This window comes from Lepus europaeus, chromosome 4, assembly GCF_033115175.1.
Source record: "Lepus europaeus isolate LE1 chromosome 4, mLepTim1.pri, whole genome shotgun sequence".
Taxonomy (NCBI): Eukaryota; Metazoa; Chordata; class Mammalia; order Lagomorpha; family Leporidae; genus Lepus; species Lepus europaeus.
This window is the reverse complement of record NC_084830.1, coordinates 19,374,941-19,399,928: the sequence shown is the minus strand read 5'-3', so window position 1 is coordinate 19,399,928 and position 24,988 is coordinate 19,374,941. Positions and strand designations below refer to the sequence as shown.

At 39.5% G+C, this 24,988-nt stretch overlaps 1 protein-coding gene across 2 annotated transcripts in view; it reads right to left on the bottom strand.

Annotated features, from left to right (window-relative positions):
* The window catches only part of ATAD2 (ATPase family AAA domain containing 2), an 82,538-nt gene that overhangs the window by 8,028 nt on the left and 49,522 nt on the right, over positions 1–24,988 (bottom strand). Inside the window, exons 12-24 of one of the 2 annotated variants that reach the window (XM_062188032.1) lie at positions 24,324–24,498; positions 23,218–23,306; positions 18,597–18,756; positions 17,219–17,309; positions 16,346–16,660; positions 15,313–15,439; positions 14,855–15,041; positions 12,385–12,570; positions 6,237–6,372; positions 5,026–5,222; positions 4,019–4,178; positions 1,597–1,719; positions 1,334–1,477 (exon numbers count right to left, since the gene is read on the bottom strand). In XM_062188032.1, coding sequence (XP_062044016.1) covers positions 1,334–1,477; positions 1,597–1,719; positions 4,019–4,178; positions 5,026–5,222; positions 6,237–6,372; positions 12,385–12,570; positions 14,855–15,041; positions 15,313–15,439; positions 16,346–16,660; positions 17,219–17,309; positions 18,597–18,756; positions 23,218–23,306; positions 24,324–24,498 — 2,090 coding nt within the window. The remainder of the gene's footprint in view (positions 1–1,333; positions 1,478–1,596; positions 1,720–4,018; positions 4,179–5,025; positions 5,223–6,236; positions 6,373–12,384; positions 12,571–14,854; positions 15,042–15,312; positions 15,440–16,345; positions 16,661–17,218; positions 17,310–18,596; positions 18,757–23,217; positions 23,307–24,323; positions 24,499–24,988) is intronic. The other variant, XM_062188033.1, reaches the window with a different exon arrangement.

Here is a 24,988-nt window from a genome sequence, read left to right as displayed (position 1 = left end):
ATATATATATACATATATCTTTAAATTTTTTTGACAGGCAGAGTGGACAGTGAGAGAGTGAGAGAGAGAGAGGGTGAGAGAGAAAGGTCTTCCTTTGCCGTTGGTTCACCCTCCAATGGCCGCCGCGGCTGGCGCACTGCGGCCGGTGCACCACGCTGATCCGATAGCAGGAGCCAGGTGCTTCTCCTGGTCTCCCATGGGGTGCAGGGCCCAAGCACTTGGGCCATCCTCCACTGCCTTCCCTGGCCAAAGCAGAGAGCTGGCCTGGAAGAGGGGCAACCGGGATAGAATCCGGTGCCCCAACCGGGACTAGAACCCGGGGTGCCGGCGCCGCAAGGCGGAGGATTAGCCTAGTGAGCCGTGGCGCCGGCCAATATGTGTGTAAATTTTTAAAAATTTATATCTAAAAGTGTGTCTAGGTTTCATTCAACATTGTGTTTGAGTAAATATACACTGCTGTATGTACAGGTTTAATCATTATCACTGTTGTGAAATAATCCATATTTTTCCTTTCCCTCATGTACACATAAGTTGTTCCTGGTGCTGCTTTTTTCAACATTCTTGTACATGTTCTTTGAGGCATATACTATATACAATCCACTTGGGTACAAAACTAGGAACTGATGGTTTTAAGAGACAATTTTCATATCCTTCATCTCTACATTTATACTTGCTTAGAGTTCATTTAACTGAGGGCATTCTGGTTAGTGGAGGCTTCTTGCTGTCTTTTGTCACCCTCCCCTTTCCAGCTGCCTCCTTTCCTGTTAATTAAAGCAGGGCTTACCCTTTATTATCTCAAATCAATTGACCCAGAATGAACAAATCTGTGTTAATATAAGGGAGTTCTAACTTCAGCAAAGCACACAAACACAAACAGAAGAGATCTAACAAGCCAGTGAGGATTTATGATGCCCAAAGCAGGGAAAATAAATGAGTAACCAAGAGGCTAGGAAGCTGAGCAGAGTCTGACACTCATGGGCTTGTAAAAGAGAAAACTGGAATTGAGATCTGCCAGGGAAGGCAGGTCTTAGCAAACTCAACAGTCTTTGGCCTGCTACCCCGTGGAGTCAAACCCTAAGAATAAGAGGGAATAGGAAACAGGGCAGGATTCACAGAAAATAAGTCAATTCATAATTAGATGGTGAATTGGGATTGCAAGCAATACAGACTAAGCTTAGATTTAAAACTACCAAATTGCATTAATATTAGCAAAACAAAAAATGTAATTTGCTGCATTAATAGAAACAAAGGAAAGCGTGTGGGGGGAGTAAACGGCATTTGAAGAGAACAAAGGTTCCAATTTCATATGTGAGAACTCCTCAAGAGGACTTACCAGGAGTGCTGCAAGCCATGGGGAGACTGGGCATCTTCAGCTTTTCATTTTGCTCTGGATCAGCTCTTTTATCACCAGCTAGAGTGGAATTTTGCTTTGGCATTACATGGTAGTAAGATGGGGCATATTTGGAGGAGATACAACCTTAAAAATAGACACATGGAGTGTCAAAAAGATTTCCAGATTTCAAAATTCTGTGAATACTTAATTAAAAGGACTCAATTCACTACATTTGAAGCATCTTCAGGTAATAATTTTCCCACCTCTTTTCTTTCTAGACTCCTGAATTTCTTCACAAAGCTGCTCAAAGTCTTCATCAAGTTCTTCTTTAATTATTGCATAGGCAGTATCTCTTAAAGCACAGGCTCTATGCCTAATAAGGCGATCTGAAAAATAAGCAAAAAAGCTATTCTTAATTTTCAATTTTTCTTTTTAATAAAAATATACTGAGCTAAATTAAATAGCTATTACAATTTAAAAAAACTTTTATCATGCATTTTTAGTAAAAGTTACTGGAATTACTATTCTTTATTTGGTATTAATCTAATGTTCTGGACATCTGATTTTATTGCACTGCCTCACTCAGATCCTTTTGAAATATCAGGAATAAAATTAAGAATCTACCAGTAGTAACAAAACAAACAATAACTAACAAAATAACAACAAAAAAGGAAGGTTCTTAGTGTCATTAAATGAGCCAGTAATGTCAAAGAATTTTGGAAGAAGTATAGAGGATATTATCGTAGTGACACAGAAACTAGACAAAGAAAATGAAACAGAATCTCTACACAGGAAACACTGGAAAAACCCCAAGCTCAGAGTATAAACAATGTAAAACAGAATATACTTTGAAACTTGTCAGGAATGAAAATTCTACATCTAAAGAATCAGAAACCCAAGTGGTGGGGTCCAGTAATCTGTATTGTTAAGAAGTCTCATAAGAAATTCTGATCCCAGCCAAAGTTTGAACACCAGTGGTCTAGAGTAATTTTAGATTGTCGCTCTGGACAGAAAAAAGCAGCAGCAGCATGACTGCTGAACAGAAAAAGTCCTCTGTGGCCAGGGCTAACTGCTTCCTTCTTCCCACACTTCAGGGATGTCCTCAGGTTGTTAGTTTATTTCCAGTGCTTAACTCCAGAACTCTGAACTACAGGGAAAAGCCTGGGGAAGATGGGGTAGAAGACTAGGAGGGGAAGAACAGTGGCTTTTTCTTTTTTTTTATTTTTTGTCTCTTTTTTTTTGTGTGTGTGTGTTTTTTGTTTTTTCTTTTGTTTTTTTCATTTTTGTGAACAGTGGCTTTTTCAATTGTTAAAGAAATTCTCAGTAGTTCCCTATGCTAATCAACCTAATTTATAAGCACTACCAATTTAAAAACATAAAGCCAGGACTGCCATTGTGACACAGCAGGTTAAGTTGCCTCCCAAATCCTTTAAGAGCTCTGCTTCGTCTGGCTGCTTCACTTCAATCCAGCTCCTTGCTAATGTGCCTGGAAAAACAGCCCAAGTGTGTGGGCCCCTGCCACCCAGGTGAGAGACCCGGAAGCTCCATGCTCCTGGTTTCCGCCTGTTCCAGCCCCAACCCCAGCCCCAGCATGTGTGGCCATCTGGAAAGCACATCAGTGAATGGAAGGTACCCCTCTCTCCCTCTAACTCTGCCTTTCAACTAAATAAATAAACCAGCATTGTGGTATAATGGGTAAAGCCACTGCCTATGACACCAGCATACTATACAGGCATTGGTTCATGTCCTGGCTGCTCCACTTCCAATCCAGCTCTCTGTAACAGCCTGGTAAAAGCCAAGGAAGATGGCTCAGAAACTTGGGCCTCTGCCACTCACATGGAAAACCTGGATGAAGCTCCTGGCTTTGGCCTGGCTAAGCCCCAGCTGTTGGACTCTTTAGGGTGTGAATCAGTGGATGGAAGATCTGTGTCTCTCCCTCTCTCTCTATACAGCCCTTTCAAAAAATAAATCTTTTAAAATAAATAAATAATACAGAAAACCAGTGGGAATTAATAGAAAAGAGAACCACTGAAAGCGGTGTAAATTTTATCTCAAGAGAATGAAGAACAATGCATTCAAAAAAATTACAGGGAGCTAGGAAAAAAGCATCTAAGGAACATTTCTTGGAAATGAACATGTTGCAAAACTGACATATCATTAAAAAATCCTTTATGCATTATATTCATTAATAAAGGGGGTAGGTGAGATGGATATGGTATATACATATAAAGAAGGTCTGGGAGGATATTCTAACAGTATCTACCTTTGTAAGGAAATGGGGACTCAATGGTTTAAAAAAAATATTATTACTTTTGTCATAGAAATTGTAAGAAAATATCTTAAAACCTATTTCAATGTGTTTATTTTTCCAGTTTGAGAAAGCACACTCACACATAATAATATAAACAAGCTACTGTGTCTCATTAGAGGACATATGTAATTGCTAATAAACAGGAACTTCAAGTGAAAACTTGCACTGAAATTCTTCCTCTGCTCCTTCCTGGAAGTGTCTTCCTTCAGCAAGATTTCAGCTTCTCTAATTTTGCCTTCTTTATTTTAAAATGTGAGAATTAAATAGCATTGTTAATGTAAAATATTTATAATATTGTAACGGACATGAAAATAAGCCTAAGTGTTAGAAGTCCCCACTCCACCCCCTGAAACAAAAAATTCACTAGTGCTTACCTCCAGGATCTCTATCTGGATTATATTCTAAAGCATTACTACAGATTAGATCAATATCTCTCAAATAGTCTTTCACAGTCAGATACTTGTGTAGATCAATTTTACTTATTACAGATGAAAGGTCCATTGGTTGTTTTATCACAGTGACATAATCAGGAACCTAAAATTAAAAAAAATGTCCAAATCACTAAATTAACTCTAAACAATAAAAAAAAAAAAAAAATTCAAGTCAAGTTTCTCTGCCAGGCAAAACAGGATAGAAAATAAATATGTACATAAGAAATAATTATAATCTGTAACTCTTTGACTCTGCCTAAAGCTATTTGTGTCTTGTACTTATTCTTGCTCTGGCACAGCTGTATGCAGTCACATCTCATATCCATATCCTTGCTCAATGCCTCTCATTATTCAATGGCAACTTAAGATCTGGGTCCTCCAGCTCTGTTCCAACCATGTAGTCACAATAGTACTATGTGGCATTAAGAAATTCTCAAATTGCTTCTAGAATGTTTTCCATTGGGCAGACAACTGTCTATTCTCTGGAGGTACAGAAAATGCATTATATAACCTCTGAAGTCTGCACATGCTGAGGACACTAACTCAGCACATGGATCCATACAGAGAAAACAAGTTGGGTTATTACATTCAGTGTTGTTACATTAAGCTTAAGTGGGTTAAATTGCTGTCTGTGACACAAGCATCCCCATTATTTGGAGTGTTGTTTTGAGTCCTGGCTGCTTCGCTTCCAATCCAGTTCCCTGATCCTGAGCCTGGGAAAGCAGTAAAGATGACCCAAGTGCTTGGGCCCTTGCCACCCATGAGTTGCAACCACTGTCTTCTCTCTTCCTATTGCTCTGCCTTTCCAAACAAATATATCTTAAAAAAAAAAAAAAAAAAAGAGAGAGAGAGAGAGAGAGAAGTTCAGAATATAGGCAGGAAAAGAGACTACTCAAATTTCAAATCATTTAAGGCATAGAAAACATTTAACACAAAGATCAAATTAATACCTCATCAGGGTCAACAGGTTTAGTAAATATTCTGAATCGTTTATCAATAGCAAGTCTATGTGTGACATTTCTTAAAAAAATCCTCAGTTCTCTAAATGTATCTTCTTCTTGTTCTTCTAGTCTTTTCATTTCTTCTGTTGTCAATGGTCTTGGCTCAGGTGGTGGTGCTACTGGGAGTACCTCCAAGGCCTGCAAAACTTCACAAGTGTAAGATTTTAGTTACTATTCCTCTGTAAAACTGAGGGTGAGAAATCATTCAGTACAAATACAGACAGTATTTGAGGGGTTAGCTACATGTGCCAGGAATCCAATAATTTGAAATATAAAAGTATGAACATGACCCCCATACCTACACCCTCCCTAGAAGCAAGTGGCAACTTATACTTTGAAATGCTAATTCCTAATTTCCTCTGTTCCATTTCAAGACAGGAGGCTATTAAAACTGAAAATGTTTTTCCAAGAGTATTTTTATTCTAAAAGTCCTAATTTTTGAACTAATGAAAAATTATGAAACTATTTGAACAAATGGAAAATTATGGTATGTTTCAAATACAAAAGAAGCTTAATATAGTTTTATTATACAGTGAGTATATTATATATTATATATATATACACACACACACACACACATTATATATTGTGGGATAAGAGTTCTATGTCCAAAAAACTGGCATATTAAGTGGGTAGGAGATAATGATGTCACTGTAATGTCATATTAGTAGATGAGAAAAGTATGACACGTCATAAAGGTAGAAACAATTAGTTTTGACCAGAAAAGTTAGAGAAGACTTCCTCATAAGGAAAAAAAAAGGATGTTATACTAGAAAAGCATGTACTTCTTTAGGCACAGATGGGCAACAGAGATAGATGTGTTACTGACAGAGAGGAAACATGAATGAAAATTATGAAAAGATAGGAATATGTTGCATAGGGCTTAAAGACAGACTGCTTTGTAAGAAAAGAAATGGGAGGGAGGGAGAAAATAAGTGCTAAAACTGAGCCTAAAAGATACACTAGAGCTATCTCTGAAAAGTCTTGTGTTTTAAAACTTCAGTCTATTTTAATGGGAAGCACAGATTTTTAGGCAGTAGATGCATCAACCTGTTGACAGATTTTGAACTTGAGTTATAAGAAAGATGCCATTTTCATTAACTGACATTGTATTTCCCCCTTTTTCAAAATTACTAACAAACTTTTATAGAGGAACTAACCTGCTTTCTTTTTTGAAACAGGAGGCTTAGCAGCTTGCTTTAGAATTAAATCTTCAAAAAATTTTGTTCGTTCTTCTTTACCCGGTAACTGGACATTAAAAATCTCTCCATAATCATGGATAAACAATTCTTGCACCTTAAAGAGACAGAAATATGAAGGTATCTCAAAAAGTTGACGGAAAAATGGAATTAAAAACAAACCAACTTCTGAAATCCATGCAGTTTTTTCAAAACACATTTTCTATGAACACGTTGAGGGCACCTTGTATAACAGATTTCCAAGAACAGGTAACAACTGTTAATAGAAGCTCCTGGCTTTGGATTAGCACAGCTCTGGCCATTGTAGCCAACTGGTGAGTGAACCAGCTGAAGGAAAACCTCTCTCTCTCTGTGTAACTCTTTCAAATAAATAAGTAAATATTTAAAAAATAGATAAGTTATTATTTAGTAACAGTTTCTGCTTGGGATGATAGAAGAGTTCTAGAAATGGATAGTGGTTGCTCAACACTGTAAATGTACTTTGATGCAACTGAATTATATGATTAAGAATAGTTAAAATGGGAAATTTTGTTATGTATATCCTACCACACACTTACCAAAATAAAAAACATAAAACTTAGTACAAAATAAAGTTTCAAAACAAATCTCTAGACATTTTCCAGTAGTACGAGGGGCTAATGTTTATAACTAGTATGCTTCTCATGTACTTTGTTTCAGATATCTTTGTAGAGAAGTTTACATTTGTGGTTTTTACATTTTTTTTTTGCCTTGCAAGGTCTTCCATGCTCTTATATTACTGCTATGGTTTTGAATGTTTATGGCTCCTCCAAAATACATGTTGATGCTTATTTCCAATGCTTCCAAATTAGGGGCTGAAGCCTGGCCCCTTTTTGCCTTCCACCTTCCTCAATCTGGGGTTACACGTTCTCCAACTCTGCTAACAATACTATTCTGGAAGCAGATGGCAGCTCTCAACAGGCAATAAATGGGTCAATACCTTTATATTGGATTTCTTGCTGCCAGAACTGTGAAAAATAAATTTCTGTTGTTTTAAAATTACCCAGTCTGTCTCACAAGGCAGGCTCTGTGGCACAGTGGGTTAAAGATCCAGCCGGCAGCGCTCACATCCCAGATGGGTGCCCGTTTGAGTCCCAGCTGCTCCTGTTCTGATCCAGCTCTCTGCTATGCCCTGAGAAAGCACTGGAAGATGGCCCAAGTCCCTGGGCCCTTGCACCCATGTGGGAGACCCGAAAGAAGCTCCTGGCTCTGGATCAGCTCAGCTCTGGCCATTGTGGTAATCTGGGAAGTAAACAGCGGATGGAAGACCTCTCTCTCTCTCTCTTTCAAATAAATAAAATATTTTTTAAAAGTTACCCACTCTGACATATTTTGTTACAGTAACACAAAAGGACTGAGAGATTATGGAATGCTCTTCTTTAATACTTGATGATATAAAAATTTCCTCCCATTCCCATCATTTATGAAATTTATTTTGCTAATTCACATACTAAATTGCAGTGAACAGAAGTCCATTAATGGATTATATCCCAATAATTTATACATTCCTGCCCAAATTCTGCAATTACTATAGCCCTGGGACATGCTTTAATATTTGATGGGCCAAGAACTTCTTAATTGGTTTTTCAAATTTTCTTAGCAATTCAAGTATTTTTTTCTACATTAAATTTTAAAATCCACTTATATTTTCTTGAAATGCTTGTTATAATTATATTTTCCCTGTTTCTGCTGGTCTGGAAGTTAAATGGTACATTTTCAATTCTTTCAGTGTTATATAATTTTATTTATTTGAGAGGCAGTTATAGACAGAAAGGTCTTTCATCTGCTGGTTCATTCCCCAAATAGTCACAATGGCCAAAACTGGGCCAATCTGAAACCAGGAGCTTCTTCTGGGTCTTTCACATGGGTGCAGGGGTCAAAGCACTTGGGCCATCTTCCACTGCTTTCCCAAGCTGTAAGCAGAGAGATGGATTGGAAGAGCATCAGCCAGACTTGAACCAGCACCCATATGGGATGCCAGCACAGCAGGTGGAGGCTTAGCCTACTACACCACAGCGTTAGCCCAAAGTGTTATAATTATTTTTTTTTCCTTACTCATTCAGATCATTTATTAAAAGTCAGACCATCTCATTTGTGTGATACTGAAACATCAAAAGTCACATACATACTAAAGACCACATAGAACTGAGAAAAGTGTTATAATTTTTAATTGACATACTTCATTCTTTTCTCAAGTCTAAGGTTATTCAATACCTACCTATCACACAAAAATCTGAACATGCCTTCACTTTACTCCTTTCCCTTACGATGCTCCTTCCTGTTATTTCAAGTTTAGACTAACTTAGATTTAGTATCACATTCCTTAAAAGATTTTTTACCTATTATAATTTTGCAGCTATAACCTCTACTATTTTCTTTGATCATTAACTTTTTAAAAAGATACTTCTTTAGCATCTTTAACTTTCTTGAACTTCTTTGATGACTGTTACTAGTTGAAGGATTTTTAAAGAAAAATGCATACAGAATCAGGAAGGTACCAGAGACAAAAAGGTATGATATTGTTGCTTCTGGTTATTTTTAAAGATTTATTTATTAGAAAGTCAAGAGTCATAGAGTCAGAGGAAGAGACAAAGAGCACTGGGCCAAGCCAAAGCCAGAGCTTCATCCTTGCCTCCCACGTGGGTGGCAGGGGCTGGGCCCCAGGTACTTGGACCATCTGCTGCTGTTTCCCCCAGGCCGTTAGTGGGAGCTGGATCAGAAGTGGAGAAGCTGGGACATGAACAGGTGCCCACCCAAATGGGATGCCAGCATCACAGGCAGCAGCTTTACGTGCTATGCCACAACACTAGACCTGACCACTGCTTCTTCTTTTTTTTAAAAAAAATTTTCAAGTTCAATCTATTCCCTCATTCTTTTTTTTTTTTTTTAAAGATTTATTTATTTATTTAAAAGTCAGAGTTACAGAGAGAGGAGGAGAGGCAGAGGAGAGAGAAAGGAAAGGGAAAGAGAGGTCTTCTACCCACTGGTTCACTCCCCAGTTGGTCACAACGGCCAGTATTGCACTTATCTGATGCCAGGAGTCAGGAGCCTCTTCCAGGTCTCTCATGCAGGTGCAGGGGCCCAAGGACTTGGGACATCTTCTACTGCTGTCCCAGGCTATAGCAGAGAGCTGGATCCTAAGTGGAGCAGCCAGAATGCAAACTGGGCACATATGGGATGCCAGCACTGTAGGCTGCAGCTTTACCTGCTACGCTACAGTGCCAGCCCCTTGATCACTGTTTCTTACATGCCATTTTCACAAATAAAAAATGCTTTCTCTGTCACTCTGTCTTTTAAACAATCAAATCTTTAAAAAAAAAAAAAAAAGGCAAAAAAGTAATTCTTTCAGGAAGGGGTTTATGGGTTGTTCCTTAGTGCATGTTCAAATATATCTTTCTTTTGCTCTCATTCAAGTGCTAACTTGATTGGGGAGAAAATTACATATCAAATTATTTTTCTTCGGGACTTTCCTGGTCTCCCATGCGGGTGCAGACGCCCAAGCACTTGGGCCATCCTCCACTGCCTTCCCGGGCCACAGCAGAGAGCTGGACTGGAAGAGGAGCAACTGGGACTAGAACCCGGGGTGCCGGCGCTGCAGGTAGAGGATTAACCAAGTGAGCTGCAGCGCTGGCCTTCAGTGTACTTTAATTACACAAAATGTTCTGTTGTATAACTATTTCCCATGCCCATCATTTAACTTTTTCTGTAGTTTTAAAGTCTTTGTATTTTTGTTTGTGCACTCTAAGAATTACTGGTCTTATGATCTGCCACCTTGCTAATTCTCATTGGTTACCTTCAACAATAATCCCCACTGCTTTGTCTTTGATGGCTTCATGAACATTTCTATCCCACTGATTAGCATTTTGTTTTTCAACCTTCTGGACTGCTCTGCCATTGCTACAGTTCCCTAGTATCATGCATATACAGACATTTTCTGACTGCAGCTTTGAGATGGGCAGATTTCAATGTAGCTAACAGAATACACAAATACCCGTTTATTACAGTCCAATATTATATGGACAGTATCACTGAATCACTAAAAACTATTTAAACCTCAAAAGTGTTGGGATCACCATTGTGACATTGTGGGTAAACCCGCTGTCTGTAGTGCTGGCATCCCAGACGGGCTCCAGTTTGAGTCCCAGCTGCTCCACTTCCAATCCAGCTCTGCTATGGCCTAGGAAGCCAGTAGAAGATGGCCCAAGTCCTTGGGCCTCTGCTCCCGCGTGGGAGACCTGAAGAAGCTCCTGGCTTTGGATAAGCACAGCTGTAGCCATTTGAGGAGTGAACCAGTGGATGGAAGACCTCTCTCATTCTCTCTCTGCCTCTGTGTAACTATGCCTTTCAAATAAATAGATAAATCTTAAGAAAAAAGTGTTATCATTCATTTAAATCCATACAGACTACACTATTTATTTACAAAGATGAGCAATTCCTAGTCGCATTCTAATTCCTCTTACTATGCAGTGTGTTACTGGAATATTTTACCTAATTCACAAGTATATGCTTGGGAAATGCTACACTAAGAATAAAGTTAGAGGCCGGCACTGTAGTGCAGCAGATTAAAGCCCTGGCCTAAAGCACTGGCATTCCATATGGGCGCCGATTCTATTCCCTGCAGCTCTACTTCTGATCCAGCTCTCTGCTATGGCCTGGGAAAGCAGTGGAAGATGGGCCAAGTCCTTGGGCGCCTGCACCCACGTGGGAGACCCAGAAGAAGCTCCTGGCTCCTGGCTTCGGATCGGTGCAGCTCTGGCCACTGCGGCTATCTGGGGAGCGAACCAGCAGATGGAAGACCTTTCTCTCTGTCTCTGCCTCTCTCTGTGACTTTCAAATTAATAAAATAAATCTTAAAAAAAAAGATAAAATTAGAAAAGTTACTCCTTAGGAAAAGATCTGTTAGCACAGAATTACCAGTCTCAGTAAGATTTCCAGGGGCTGGTGCCGTGGCTCACTTGGTTAATCCTCCGCCTGCGGCGCCAGCATCCCATATGGGCGCTGGGTTCTAGTCCCGGTTGCTCCTCTTCCAGTCCAGCTCTCTGCTGTGGCCTGGGAGGGCAGTGGAGGATGGCCCAAGTGCTTGGGCACCTGCACCCACATGGGACACCAGGAAGAAGCGCCTGGCTCCTGGCTTCGGATCGGCGTAGCTCCGGCAATAGCAGCCATTTGGGGAGTGAACCAACGGAAGGAAGACCTTTCTCTCTGTCTCTCTCTCACTATCTAACTCTAGCCTACAATAAAATTTTTAAAAAATCAATAAGGTTTCCCAAGTTAAACTGATGGTATGTTTTTTTCAATCTTGTTATATCCACATAAAGCAAGTTCAACCAGTATGGTTTATTACCAAGAATACAAGCATTCTTCAAAACTTTTTGTAAAAATGAAAATTAAAAGGTGAGTTTATTTTGGTATAAAAACCTTTTGAAACCTGTACAAATTAGGAGCTTTCAAAAAGTTCATAGAAAATGTGTATTATTTTTTGCACCAAAATGAACTTGTACTCTGACTCAACTGTAATTATTCCACTTCTAGGGACTGATGCTAGAAAAATTCACACAGTAATACAAATTAAAACACAAAAATGATCGTTGTAGAAACTTCAATAGAAAAAAAAAATAAGGAAACAACCAAAATATCATCAACAAAGATTTGGGTAAATTACAAACAGAAAAAGCCATGCAACTTTTAATAGGACAGAGAAGTAATTACTGACGGATATATAAGACATACTGAAGAGTGACTGAAGCAAACTGTAGCTAGAGTACTATGCATCGTATAATCTCATTAAAAAATTAAGTTATACAAATATTTGTATATATACAAATATATATGTATTTTATATAGATTTTGGAACATAGTGATACTTCCCACCCTATTATAATCCCATTTTTATAAGAGAAAAAGCTTATAAGGCATCTTTACTGTATATAGAAACATACCATTCTACCTGATGAGCACATAATACCAGTTATGTTATTTTTGATAACTCTTCCTTATCACTTTGCAGTACTTACATTTTTATAATAGGTTATAACTACTTTGGTAGAAACAACTCTCTCTGTAAAGTATAATACTCTCCCGCCCCCATTACCTCTTCTGGTAGAGCAGAATGGGGTTTGTCAGAAGTTGCAAGTAGTAAAACTGGAGCAAATGAAGGAATATTCTGTAATAACGTGGTAAACGTGGCTTTGAGTGTTGGTCCAACTATTTCCCACCACAAGTGGATATGTGGAACATACACTATACTTGGTGCTGTTCTTTTAGCTTCACGGATCATCTAAAAAAACACGGGGTAGGGGGAGATCTATATTCATTTTGAGAGCCAGCACATCCGTTATTGTTCCAAGTTCCATTAGTCTAAAATATGATGTAACTTCACAGAATTGTCAATTAAAACCCTTATGTTTTTCTTAAACAAAGATTTGAGAAGTGGAGGCAGCCAGTGAAACAAGAGAGCAGGAGAGAGTGCTCCCACCCACTGGCTCACAATTCAGGCCACCAGGGAGATTCAAGGGCCCAATCCTGCATCCCAGGGTATGTTTTAGTAGGAAGCTGGAGTCAGGACTAGAGATGGGAATGGAACCCCGTATTCTGATGTGGGATACAGGCCTCGTAACTGTTAGCCTAAGCACCTTCTAAAAATCAGCAAGTTTTAAAAAGTTTTCTCCTATGTATCTTAAAACCTCTGGTTTTGTAAAAGCGTCTTTTTTTTTTTTTTTCTTCCCGGAATAAACAACCAGAAACAGCTAAAAAATGTAGTATACTTTTCTACTGTGGTAATCAAGGTTAAACAAAAACATGAGGGTACTTCAAACAATTCACAGAAAACTGAATTAACAGATGTTATTTTGGGGCTGGCACTGTGGTATAGTGGGCTGAGCCTCCGACTGTGGCACTGATATCCCATATGGGTGCTGGTTTGAGTCTCGGCTGCTCCACTTCCAGTTCAGCTCTCTGCTATGGCCTGGGAAAGCAGTGGAACATGGCCCAAGTGTTTGGGCCTCTGCCCCGGTGTGGGAGACCTGGAGAAGTTCCTTGCTCTTGGATTCAGATCAGCTCCGCTCCAGCCACTGTGGCTATTTGGGGAGTGAAGCAGTAGACAGAAGACCTTTCTCTTTGTCTTTCCTTCTCTCTGTAACTCTGCCTTTCAAATAAATAAATATATCTAAAAAATAACAGAATAATGAGTTATTAAAAAAAGATGTTAATTTTGGTGCAAATTTTGAAATCCATGTAGTTTTTTAAAAAAAATTTGGTAAATATTTTTTTATTAAAAACATTTAAATATTGGTCCAGTCATTGTGGCACAGCAGTAAGCCACTGTCTGCGTATTAGTGCTAGCCTGGATGCTTCACTTCTAATCCAGTATCTAGGAAAGCATGGGAAGACGGCCCAAGTGATCGGGCCACTGCGCCCCATGTGGCAGACCCAAATGGAGTTCCAGGCTCCTGGCTTTGGCCTACCCCAGCTCTGGCCATTAGCACCATTGTGGGGAGTGAACCAGCAAATGGAAGATCTCTATCTCTCCGCCTCTAACTCTGCCTTCAAATTAAAAACAAAAACAAAAACACAAAAACAGAAAGCAAAAACAAAAAACCTCAACTATTTAAATATAAAAATAGCAAAAACAGAAATTGCAGACTATCTGTATTAAGAAGCAGACATTGTTTTAAGTAGCTTTTTCATTTAATTTTCCTATCAACTATATTACCTCCATTTTGTAAAAGGGGGAAGTCAGACAAAGATCTAGTAACATTCCTAAGGTCACACAGATATTAAGTGGTAGGGACATGTGTTTGGTGCACTGGTTGCTTGGGAAACCTGCATCCCTCACTGGAGTCCCTGGGTTGGAGTCCTGGGTTTGCTTCCAATCCAGCATCCTGGTATTCATATCTTGGGAGGTAGCAGGTGACAGCTTAAGCAGCTGGGTCCCTGTCACCAATTTGGGAGAGGCAGAATGCGTTCCAGAGCCTATCTTCTGCCTAGCCTAGCTCTGGCTGTTATGGACACTTTGGGGAATGAACCAGCGGACATGAGATATGTATCTCTGCTTTTCAAATAAAAACAAAATTTTTAAAAATATTTTAAGTGGTAGACCTGGGATTTAGACATATGACTTTTGTTCTCTTCAATTTTTACTTATTCAAGAGATGGAGAAACAAAAAAGAGACAGCATCTGCTGGTTCCACTCCCCAAATGCTTCTAACCCAAGGCCTGCGCCAGGCCAAAGCCAAGAGCCGGGAACTCAACCCAGTTTTTTCATGTGGTGGCAGAGACCCAACCACTGGAGCCATTACTTGCTGAGGAAGCTGGAAATAGAAGCCAGAGCTAGGAACTGAACCCAGGCACTCAAATATATGGGATGCAGGCATCTTAACTGTCAGGCCAAATGCCTACCCCAAAACCTATACTCTAACTTACTTAGTAATTATGCATATCTCTGTGTCATAATCCTGAAATGAGAAACCAGAAAGACAAATACAACACAAAAAGAATGACACAATTTTAGATTTTATCTCTGGAACACTCCTTAGTTTATCTGGGCAACAATGAATAATTACCTGGGCACATGTTTCCTCAGGGGATGTGGCACTAACTCCAAAAAGAACAGGAATGTCTAATGTATATACAGTAAACTTTTCCAAAGCATGGATGACAGCTGGTGCCAAGTGTGAACCCTGTCCAAACCCTGGTTCTCCCACGATCAACATTCTTGGTCGGAAAGACATAGGTTGGAAACAAGCATTTCTGAAAGAAATGATTAATTAAGCTATGTTTTAGAAAACACAAAAGTTCCTGTTTCTCCAAAGTTACTTCCCTAAGTAAAATGTCTTGACTATATGGTCCACCAATCAACATGGCTCACAGTTTCTGGTAATAAATGACCCTCACAGATTTTTAGCAATACCTTTATATAGTTTAATTTCTACTACAGTCACAACTATAATAATAAAAAAATTTTCTCATATTTTAACTTAGCTTACACAGCAAAAAAAAATTGTCTGCAAGGAAAATATACCTATGCAAATGAAGAAAATTCTGTTTTGCCTTATTCAAAGATTTCTGAGAAAGTCCATTTTCATACACCGATGGAACATCATCATCACTGTATGCCAAGTCACTTTCTAACAGAGGACAAGAAATATCTGTAAAACAAAAAATCTATACATCAGTAACTTTTCTTTACATAATGCTTCAGTTAGCAAATTAGCATCTTCGATGGAATTTTTTAAAAATAAAAATATTTACATAGCTATGAATAACAAGCAAATAGGGGCTGGCACTGTGGTGTAGCAAGTAAAGCTGCCACCTGCAGTGCTGGTTCCAGTGCAGGCTGCTCCACTTCCGATCCACCTTCCTGCTAATGTGCCTCGGAAAGCAAAGAAAGATGGCTCAAGTCCTTGGGCCCCTGCACCCATGGGGTGACTGGGATGAAGCTCCTGGCTTTCACCTGGCCCAGTCCTGGCTGTTGCAGCCATTTGGGGAGTGAACTAGTGGATGGAAGATTCTGTCTCTCCCTCAAATAAATCTTTAAAAAAAATAAAAAACTCTAAGCAAATAAAAAATTCATTCCAAATTTTAAATGGTTTGGGAAAACATGACCAAATTTAAGAGACTTTTTTAAGGAAACATTTCTGGAACATATTTAATTTTATTGATTAAGAACACTAACTTTAAATGGTTAGTCTAGAATAGGCATTTGGCCTAGCAGTCAAGAATTTGGTCTCTCTAATGGAGTTCTTGGGTTTCATACCTGGCTCTGGCTCCTTACCTCACCCAGCTGCCTGCAAGTGCAGGGCCTGGGGGACTGAGGTGATGGTGTAAGAAGTTGGGCTCCTGACATCTCCATGGGAAGCCTGGATGGTATTCTTATCCCCCAGTTTTAACCCAGCCCTGTCCAGTCTAGCCCTTAACTACCCCAGCCATTGTGGGCTTTTGGGGAATAGACCAGCAGATTAAATAAAACCAATCAATAAAAAATAAAAACAAAATAAATGTAACAAATTTAAAAATCAAATTAAAAAAAAGAAATGATCAATCAAGTTTTATACCTGAATCAATATCTTTATTTGTTCCGATTTCTGCATGTGGAAATACTTTCTGCAGGGCTTCTAAGATCTTGTGAACAGTGCTTTGCAGCAGTGGTTTCACAATGGCAGACAAGGCCTGCCCAGGTGATGTCACAGCTCTTTGGGAGGCTGGTATCATCTTTTGCATAGCTACCTCGAAATCCTTAGCTGAGATATTAATTGATGAGAGATCCAACTGTAGTTTCTCACTAGTGGTATAGATCTGTGGATAGCGTCGACGAAGAGCACATAAAGCAGCTTCAGCACATATTGACTTAATATCTGCACCACAATATCCTATCCAAAGCAACCAGGAAAACAGACAAAACCACCAAAACCCTGTTAGCATGACCATGGTTAAAAGGAAATTTAAAGTTAACCTAGCAATATTGTAGCTATTAAAATAATTAAAAGTAATATGATTAAAATCTCTCAATTAGTGAACTTTTTTGGTGGTAGTAACCATTAGCCAATCAATCAACCTATGAGTAAAATATGTCCATAAGCACTAACTTCAGTGTAGGAGTCAAAAGCAAGCATTTTAAAACCAGATAGACTATGTTCAAATTCTAACTTATCATTTTCTCTCCATAGGATCTTTGGAGAACCACTTACGCTCTCCAGACATTTCATCTGTAAAATAGAGTTAATGTTATCTACTGCACAAGACTGATGTGAGAGTTATATGACAAATCCTCAAATATCTCTATTTAATATCCAGGACAATGCGAGAAGAAAAAATATCCCACAGATAATAGATGAGAAACAAACACAATTTTTTCTTTAAATATAACCTTGTAGGACTACTTTCAAATGAATGTAGTACTTAATTTAAGTGCTTAAAACAATGTTTACCAACACAGTTTTCTGCTAGCTCTTCTAGAAATGTGTCCAGAGGTTTGGGATTCCAATCTCTTGTGTGAATCTTTAGAATCTCTTTTCGAGCCTATGAATAAAAAAATTTATTTTTTATGACTATAATAATAAAGTGCTATTCCAATTAAAATAATTTCCAATTTAAAATACTTTTTACTATCTAAAATTTTTAAGCAATCAATATTTAGTATAAACAGAATATGCAGCACAGTATAGCAAAAGTTATTGAAAAAAGATTTTGTAAGAATTCAAAGAATTTAGTTTCAATGCTAAACAGGTCTTCATTTCCAAGTACAGTGCTCAAGTTATATTCAACATAAATGTAAGTGACAGAAATTAAGTAACTACTGAAGAATTGTTCATTCTGGTACAAATTAACACTGTTTTCAGAGTACTGAAAGCTCTACCCATATTTTCATGGGTAGTTCTGAAAAGATTCAGTGGCCTTACAATAATTGGGTAGGATTATATGATGGTAGTCACAAAAGAGTCAAAGCTAACAAACTGGTTAAAAATTGCTCATTAAGCCACATGTTCTAAGCAGGAATGGGGAAATCTTTTGTCTTCCAAGGGCCACCTGGGTATTTATACATCATTCATGGGATATACAAAATTACCACTTAGAAATTAGCCTGCTATACATTTACTGAATTTCAAATCCCACCTGCAGTTATCTTCACAGGGGGAAATCAAATGATTTTGTGGCCCTTACATGGCCTGCAGGCTGTATGTTGCCCACCCTGTTCTAAATCAAAACTGACAACATACAAAGGCTGTGCTTGCTAGTGACAAGAGTCTCAGGTGATCACTGATGTCATAAATAAGGATGAAAATTGTTAAAGCAACAAGAGTCACTGTGCCCTTGTTCCCCATGTAGGTCTCTGTTCTTAATGTGCTGTACTATGAGAATTAATGGTAAAACTAGTCTTCTAACAGTACTTTATACTTTGTGCTGGGTGCAAACTGTTGATATCTTTACTTAGTAGAGTTGATCTTCTGTATATAGATAATTAAAAATGAATCTTAATTTAGAATGGGATGAGAAAGGGAGTAGGAGGTCGGATGGTTTGGGGTGGAAGGGTAGGTGTGGGGAAAAACTGCTATAATCTAAAAGCTGTACTTAAGAAATTTATATTTATCAAATAAACGCTTTCTATTAAAAAAAAAGGGCTGTGCTCAAAATGATGGAATTTTAAAAAGTTTTACGGGGGGGCACTATTACATTTAATGAGTAAAAAATATGAAGATCATGATAAGATCATGATACTAAAGAATATTGGCATTTTTGTTTTATAAGACTTGTTAATGACAAAAAGCAACATATTTTGTGAAAATGTGAGTGAGGTTACATACTTACATCTTTATCAGGCAGAGTAAAAAGGAATTCTCTGTCAAAACGACCAGGTCTTCGTAAAGCAGGGTCTATAGAATCTAGTCTATTGGTAGCACCAATGACCACAATTTCTCCTCTGCTATCCAATCCATCCATGAGAGCTAGCAGGGTGGAAACAATAGAGCTAAATTAAAAAACAATAGAAAATGAGATTAGTAAACAATACACAAAAATTTCATTAATTTTTGGGTAAGATGTAATGTATTAAACATATGAACAAGTTATCAGAGTACACTACTTTCGATGGATAAGAAAAATCTATTAGTAACATACTGCATGGCACATAGAAACTGAAATCAGTGGAACACACAGATGGTCTTCAGTGAGCCTCAAATGTATCCTGAAGTCACTTCACAAAGCATAATTTCACAAACACTTAAAAGTTCTCAAAGAAGTATATAATACTAAAAAGATACTAGTAGTACCAGGCAGAATAAACAGTATCTAAAAACTATAAAATGCTTCATTATAGATACATTATCAAACAAAGAACATCAAAATAAAGTAGAATATGCCTGAAACAAAAAAATAGTAAGATTTCAATTATACTTTAAACTTTTTATTATGGAGAAAGACTAGTAAAACAATTTCCGAATCTTTACTATCCAGCATCAACAACTGGTATCCCTTTTTTAGGTCTCTATTACAATGCTTTCAGAGAAAAAGAAAAATCTCAGACATAACTTTTTTGAAGATTTATCTAAGAGGCAGATTTACAGGGCTGGTGTTGTGGCATAGTAGGTAAAGCTGCCACCTGAAATACCAGCATCCCATGTGGGCACCAGTTTGTGTTCCAGTTGTACTACTTCTGATCCAGCTCCCTGCTGGTGGCCTGGGAAGAGCAGTGGAAGATGGCCCTTGAGCCCCTGCCATCCCATCCACATTGGAGACCTAGAAGAAACTCCCAACTTCAGCCTGGCCCAGCCTTGGCCATTGAGACTATCTGGGGAGTGAACCAGTGGATGGAAGATCTGTCTCTCCTTCTCTTTCTGTGACTCTGAATTTCAATTGAATAAAGAAATTAAAATAAAAGATAAAAAAAACAAAATTAAGGCAGAGTTACGGTGTGTGTATGTGTGTGTGTGTGGGGGGGGAATCTTCCATCCAATGGTGCGTTCCACAAACAGCCGGGATGGTTGAGACTGGGCCAGGCAGAAGTCAGCAACTTTCCCAGGCTCATTAGCAAGGAGCTGCATCAGAAGTGGAGCAGCCAGGACTGTGTTCACCTGAGATGCTGGCATCACAGGTGGCAGTTAAATCTGCTTTGCCACAACACTGGCACCATCAGACATGCCCTTTAATCCACAAATATTCACCAAAGTACTCCATGTATGTATTTCTAAAAGACAACAACTTTTTAAAAAGCCAAAACCAGGCCGGCGCCACGGCTCACTAGGCTAATCCTCCGCCTTGCGGCGCCGGCACCCTGGGTTCTAGTCCCGGTCGGGGCACCGATCCTGTCCTGGTTGCCCCTCTTCCAGGCCAGCTCTCTGCTGTGGCCAGGGAGTGCAGTGGAGGATGGCCCAAGTCCTTGGGCCCTGCACCCCATGCGAGACCAGGAGAAGCACCTGGCTCCTGCCACTGGATCAGCGCGGTGCGCCGGCCACAGCGCGCCAACCGTGGCGGCCATTGGAGGGTGAACCAACGGCAAAAAGGAAGACCTTTCTCTCTGTCTCTCTCTCTCACTGTCCACTCTGCCTGTCAAAAAAAAAAAAAAAAAAAAGAGCCAAAACCACAGAGGAAGGCATTTGGTGCAGCAGTTAGGATGCCACATGGGACATCTCATTCCATATCAGAGTGCCTGGGTTGAGTCCTGGTTCTGCTGCTTTCCATTTTAGCTTCCTGCTGATGCACATCCTGGAAGGCAGTGCTGATGGTTCTAGAGTTGGGTCCTGCTACCCATGTGGGAGGCCTGGATTGAGTTCCAGGCTCCTGGCTTCTGCCTTCTAACTCTGGCTGCTGTGGGCATTTAGAAAATGAACTGGAGAATGTGAGACTGCTGTGTCTTTCAAATAAGTGAAGATTAATTTACAAAGTTACCCCCCCACACACATAATATCATTACCCCAAAGTAAATGACAATAATCATCAATATCCAATTTTTCTCCATTGTCTCAAAATATCTTTTCCAGGATCCACATACGATTGTAGGGCACTTGTCCTTCAAATCCTTAACATTTCTCATTGCGTGCTTCATTATTTCCCCCTCTAAGCCATTTATTTGTTGAAGAAACCGGGTCACCTTTCTGGTTATCAGTTCACATTCTGGACTGGGCTGCTGCTCCTTGAAGGAGATATTAACTTTTCATTTTATCTTTCACATTGTTTATCAACTTCTAGATATAGAAGCTTAAAAGATGGAAGTTGAATTATTTAGGTAGCATATCTCATAGGAAGATACTCTGTACTTCTTACTGAATTACTGGATGAGGCACATAGTACCAGTTTCCCCCTTAAAATCAATCAGTAGGTTGGGTTTAAGTAAAGTGTTATCAGTTCACTCTACCCATCATAAACTCCCTTAACAAGATTTTTAAATACCGTTTTAGCAGCCACCGATTATTATTTGGGTCAAGGTTTCTCAGCCTTGGCACTACTGACATTTATGTGCCAAGATAATCACTTGTCATGGGGCTGATCCTCTGTGTTATAGGATATTAAATAGCATTTCTGGCCTTCGCCCCTGGATAACAATAGTTGACCCTTACCATTTATCACAACCAAAGTGTCTTCAAACATCTGTCTCCTGGAACAAGTCGGAGGAAGCAAAATCATTCCTGGTTAAAAAAAACCAGAGGTTGGGGGCCAGTGCTGTGGCATACCAGCTAAGGTCGCAACCTGTAACATCAACATCCCGTGTGGGCACTGGTTCAATTCCCAGTTGCTCCACTTCCAATCCAGCTCCCTGCTGATGTGCCGGGGAAGGCAGAAAAGGTTGGACCAAGTGCCTGGGCTCCTGCACTCTCGTAGAATATCTGGAAGAAATTTCTGACTCCTGGCTTTGCCCTGGCCTAGCCTTGGCTATTGCAGCCATTTGGGAAGTGGATCAATGGATGGAGGATCTCTCTTGCTCTTTCTTCCTCTCTTTGTATAACTCTGATTTTCAAATAATTAAATCTTTTAAAGCAAAAAACAGGTTGAGGGGCTAGCACTGTGGCACAGTGAGTTAAGCTAATACTTGCAACACTAACATCCCATATGAGTGCCAGCTTGAATCCTGACTGATCCTCTACCTATCAAACTCTCTGCTAATGCACCTGGAAAAAGAGCTGAATATGGATGCTTGGGACCCTGCCACTCATGTGGGAGACCCAGATGAAGGCGTGGCTTCAGCCTGGCCATTGCAGCCAGAGGATGAAAGGTCTCCTCCTCTAACTCTGCCTTTCAAATAAAATAAGTCTTTTAAAAAATATGTCCACTCCCCTGTGATAGGACACAGCCATATCCCCTGCCATAGCTCCATTTAAAAAAAAAGTACTTGAGAGGTAGAGTTACAGACAGAAAGATGGAGAGACAGAGACAGGCCTTCCATCTGCTGGTTCACTCCCCAAATGGCTGTAACGGCCAGAAGCTAAGAGTCAGCATCTTCTTCTGAGTCTCCCATGCAGGTGCAGAGGCCCAAGCACTTTTACTGCTTTCCCAGGCCATAGCAAAGCTGGATCAGAAGAGCAGCTGGGACTTGAAGCAGCATCCACATGGGATTCTGGCACCGTCAGCGGAGGATTAGCCCACTGCACCAGTGTCGGCCCTCACAGCTCCACTCTTTCTTTTTTTTTTTTAAAGGTAGAGTGGACAGAGAGAGACAGAGAGAAAGGTCTTCCTTTTCATTTGGTTCACCCTCCAATGGCCGCCGCGGCTGGCGCACCGCGCTGATCCGAAGCCAGGAGCCAGGTGCTTCTCCTGGTCTCCCATGCGGGTGCAGGGCCTAAGCACTTGGGCCATCCTCCACTGCACTCCCGGGCCATAGCAGAGAGCTGGCCTGAAAGAGGGGCAACCGGGACAGAACCCGGCGCCCCGACCGGGACTAGAACCTCGTGTGCCGGCGCCGCTAGGCGGAGGATTAGCCTGTTGAGCCACGGCGCCAGCCAGCTCCACTCTTAACATTGGCCTTATTTACTCATTTCATCTCATTGGTCTGTGAACATTTGTCTGTGTGAGTTAGATCTCCTGTTACCAAGCTTCAAAAAATGTGGGCTGGGTCAGGCCAAAGCTAGGAGCCTGGGGTGGTAGGGATCTAAACATTTAAACTGTCATCTGTTATCTCCCAGGATGCATTAACAGGAAGTTGGACTGGAACAGAGTAGTGGGGATTGGAACAGACACTCTGATGTGGAATGTAGACATCCCAAGTGGTGGCTTAACTCACCTGTCCCGGTAACCAAGATTTGTAAACCACGCTTTAGAACACCGATAGAACAGGTTTACTTTTTAATTTGTACTCTCTCTATATATGGGTTCTATTATCAAAAGCAGAAATCATTGTTTAGTTTTATAAAGTTTCTCATTATTTACTGTTTCATCCTTCATACATCAATTCATCCCAGAATATAGGAAGAAAGGTAGAAGTGCATCCAGTAACTTTTACCTGTGAATTTGATCTTGCCTGCTTGACCGTACTGGAGCCAGACCATCAATTTCATCAAAGAAAATAATCGACGGACGCATCTGATAGGCCTACAAAGCAGGGCCAGTTCACATTGTCATAAAAAAAACCCTCAAAAATGTAAACTTAATATGAACCATTTTAACCCACTTGCATTCAAACTTACTTGCCAGAATAACTTATCAATCTGAATATATATAATTAGAATCCATTTTCATTCAAACTTGCTTACCAGTATTTATAACTTATAAATCTAAATGTAAATTCCAAGAACTATGTTTTAAGGACTCAGACTAAATTCTAATAACATACAAATTAATTCTATTTACATCTTTAGCTGGAAATACTCAAAACTAGATTTCACATAACTACAGTTATTATAACATAGAAAACATTAAGTAAAGACTAACTGGACGCTCTCAGTTCTTTACTGAGATGGCTGCCTGGTCTGTCAGGTGTACTCTCTACATTAAGCTTTACCAGCCTGCTTACCACTGTAAAAAACAAACAAACAAACAAAACCAAACAAACAAAAAAACCCAAAACACACACACACAAAAACCCATAATACTAACTGGAAATAAGACAAAAAAAGATGACAGCCCTCTTCCACATCAAGAGCAGAAATCACTATTTCCATAGACAAAAATAAAGATCCTCAGTGTTCCAAAAAGAGATTTAAAGTATTTGTAGCAATATGCCTCAGTAGAGCAGAATGTACTACCTCAAAATGTGCGGCCAATAATCTGGGATTTGAAACTGAAAGTCACTTCAGGGAAGAACTAGTGTTCAATTCCCATCCTGAGACACAATTCATTACTATCATCTTTCTTTACATATGAGATTACCATTCTCTAAGTATAACAGAACTTAGTCTCCAAAGAACTGGGACCTAAATATTCCTTTTGTAGACCAGTGTTATTCTGTCAAGTAAGAGAAAGTAACCTAGAAAGTTTACACATTTGCTTGAATTCCTCTAAGTTTATTGCTTTGGAAAATGATTAAAATTCAAGATCTATCTAATCTTTGTATACTTCCATCTGTACAGATTAAAGAACCACTTATATACGTAAATTTAAACATCATACCTGATCAAATAGCAGTCGCAGCTGTCTTTCAGATTCCCCTACCCATTTACTCAGACAATCAGCACCTTTCCTCATGAAAAATGCTACTCTCTTATCCCCTTGACTGCACTCATTGGCAAGTGCTCTAGCAACTAGAGTTTTTCCAGTTCCAGGTGGACCATAAAACAAACAACCTCTGTAAAACAAGACATTAAATATTTTAGTGTTATTTCAAAAAGATGATGATGATTTAAACAAGAATTAAAAACCAATTTCATGAATTCACTAAAATAGTGAATAAAAAAACATAAGCCAGAGGCCGGCACTATGGCATAGTGCTATTGCGTGCAGTGCCGACATCCCATATGAACGCCGGTTTGAGACCCGGCTGCTCCACTTCCAATCCAGCTCTCTGCTATGGCCTGGGAAAGCAGTACAGGATGGCCCAAATCCTTGGGCCCCTGTACCAGTGTGGGAGACCTGGAAGAAGCTCCTGGCTTTGGATCGGCACAGCTCCAGCCATTATGGCCAGCTGGGGAGTGAACCAACGATGGAAGACCTCTCTCTCTGTCTCCCCTCCTCTCCATATATATAACTCTGACCTTCAAACAAATAAATCTTTAAAAAAAAAAAAAAACCCATAAATTAACAAAAGCATAGATTCATCCCACAAAAAACTTAAAAAC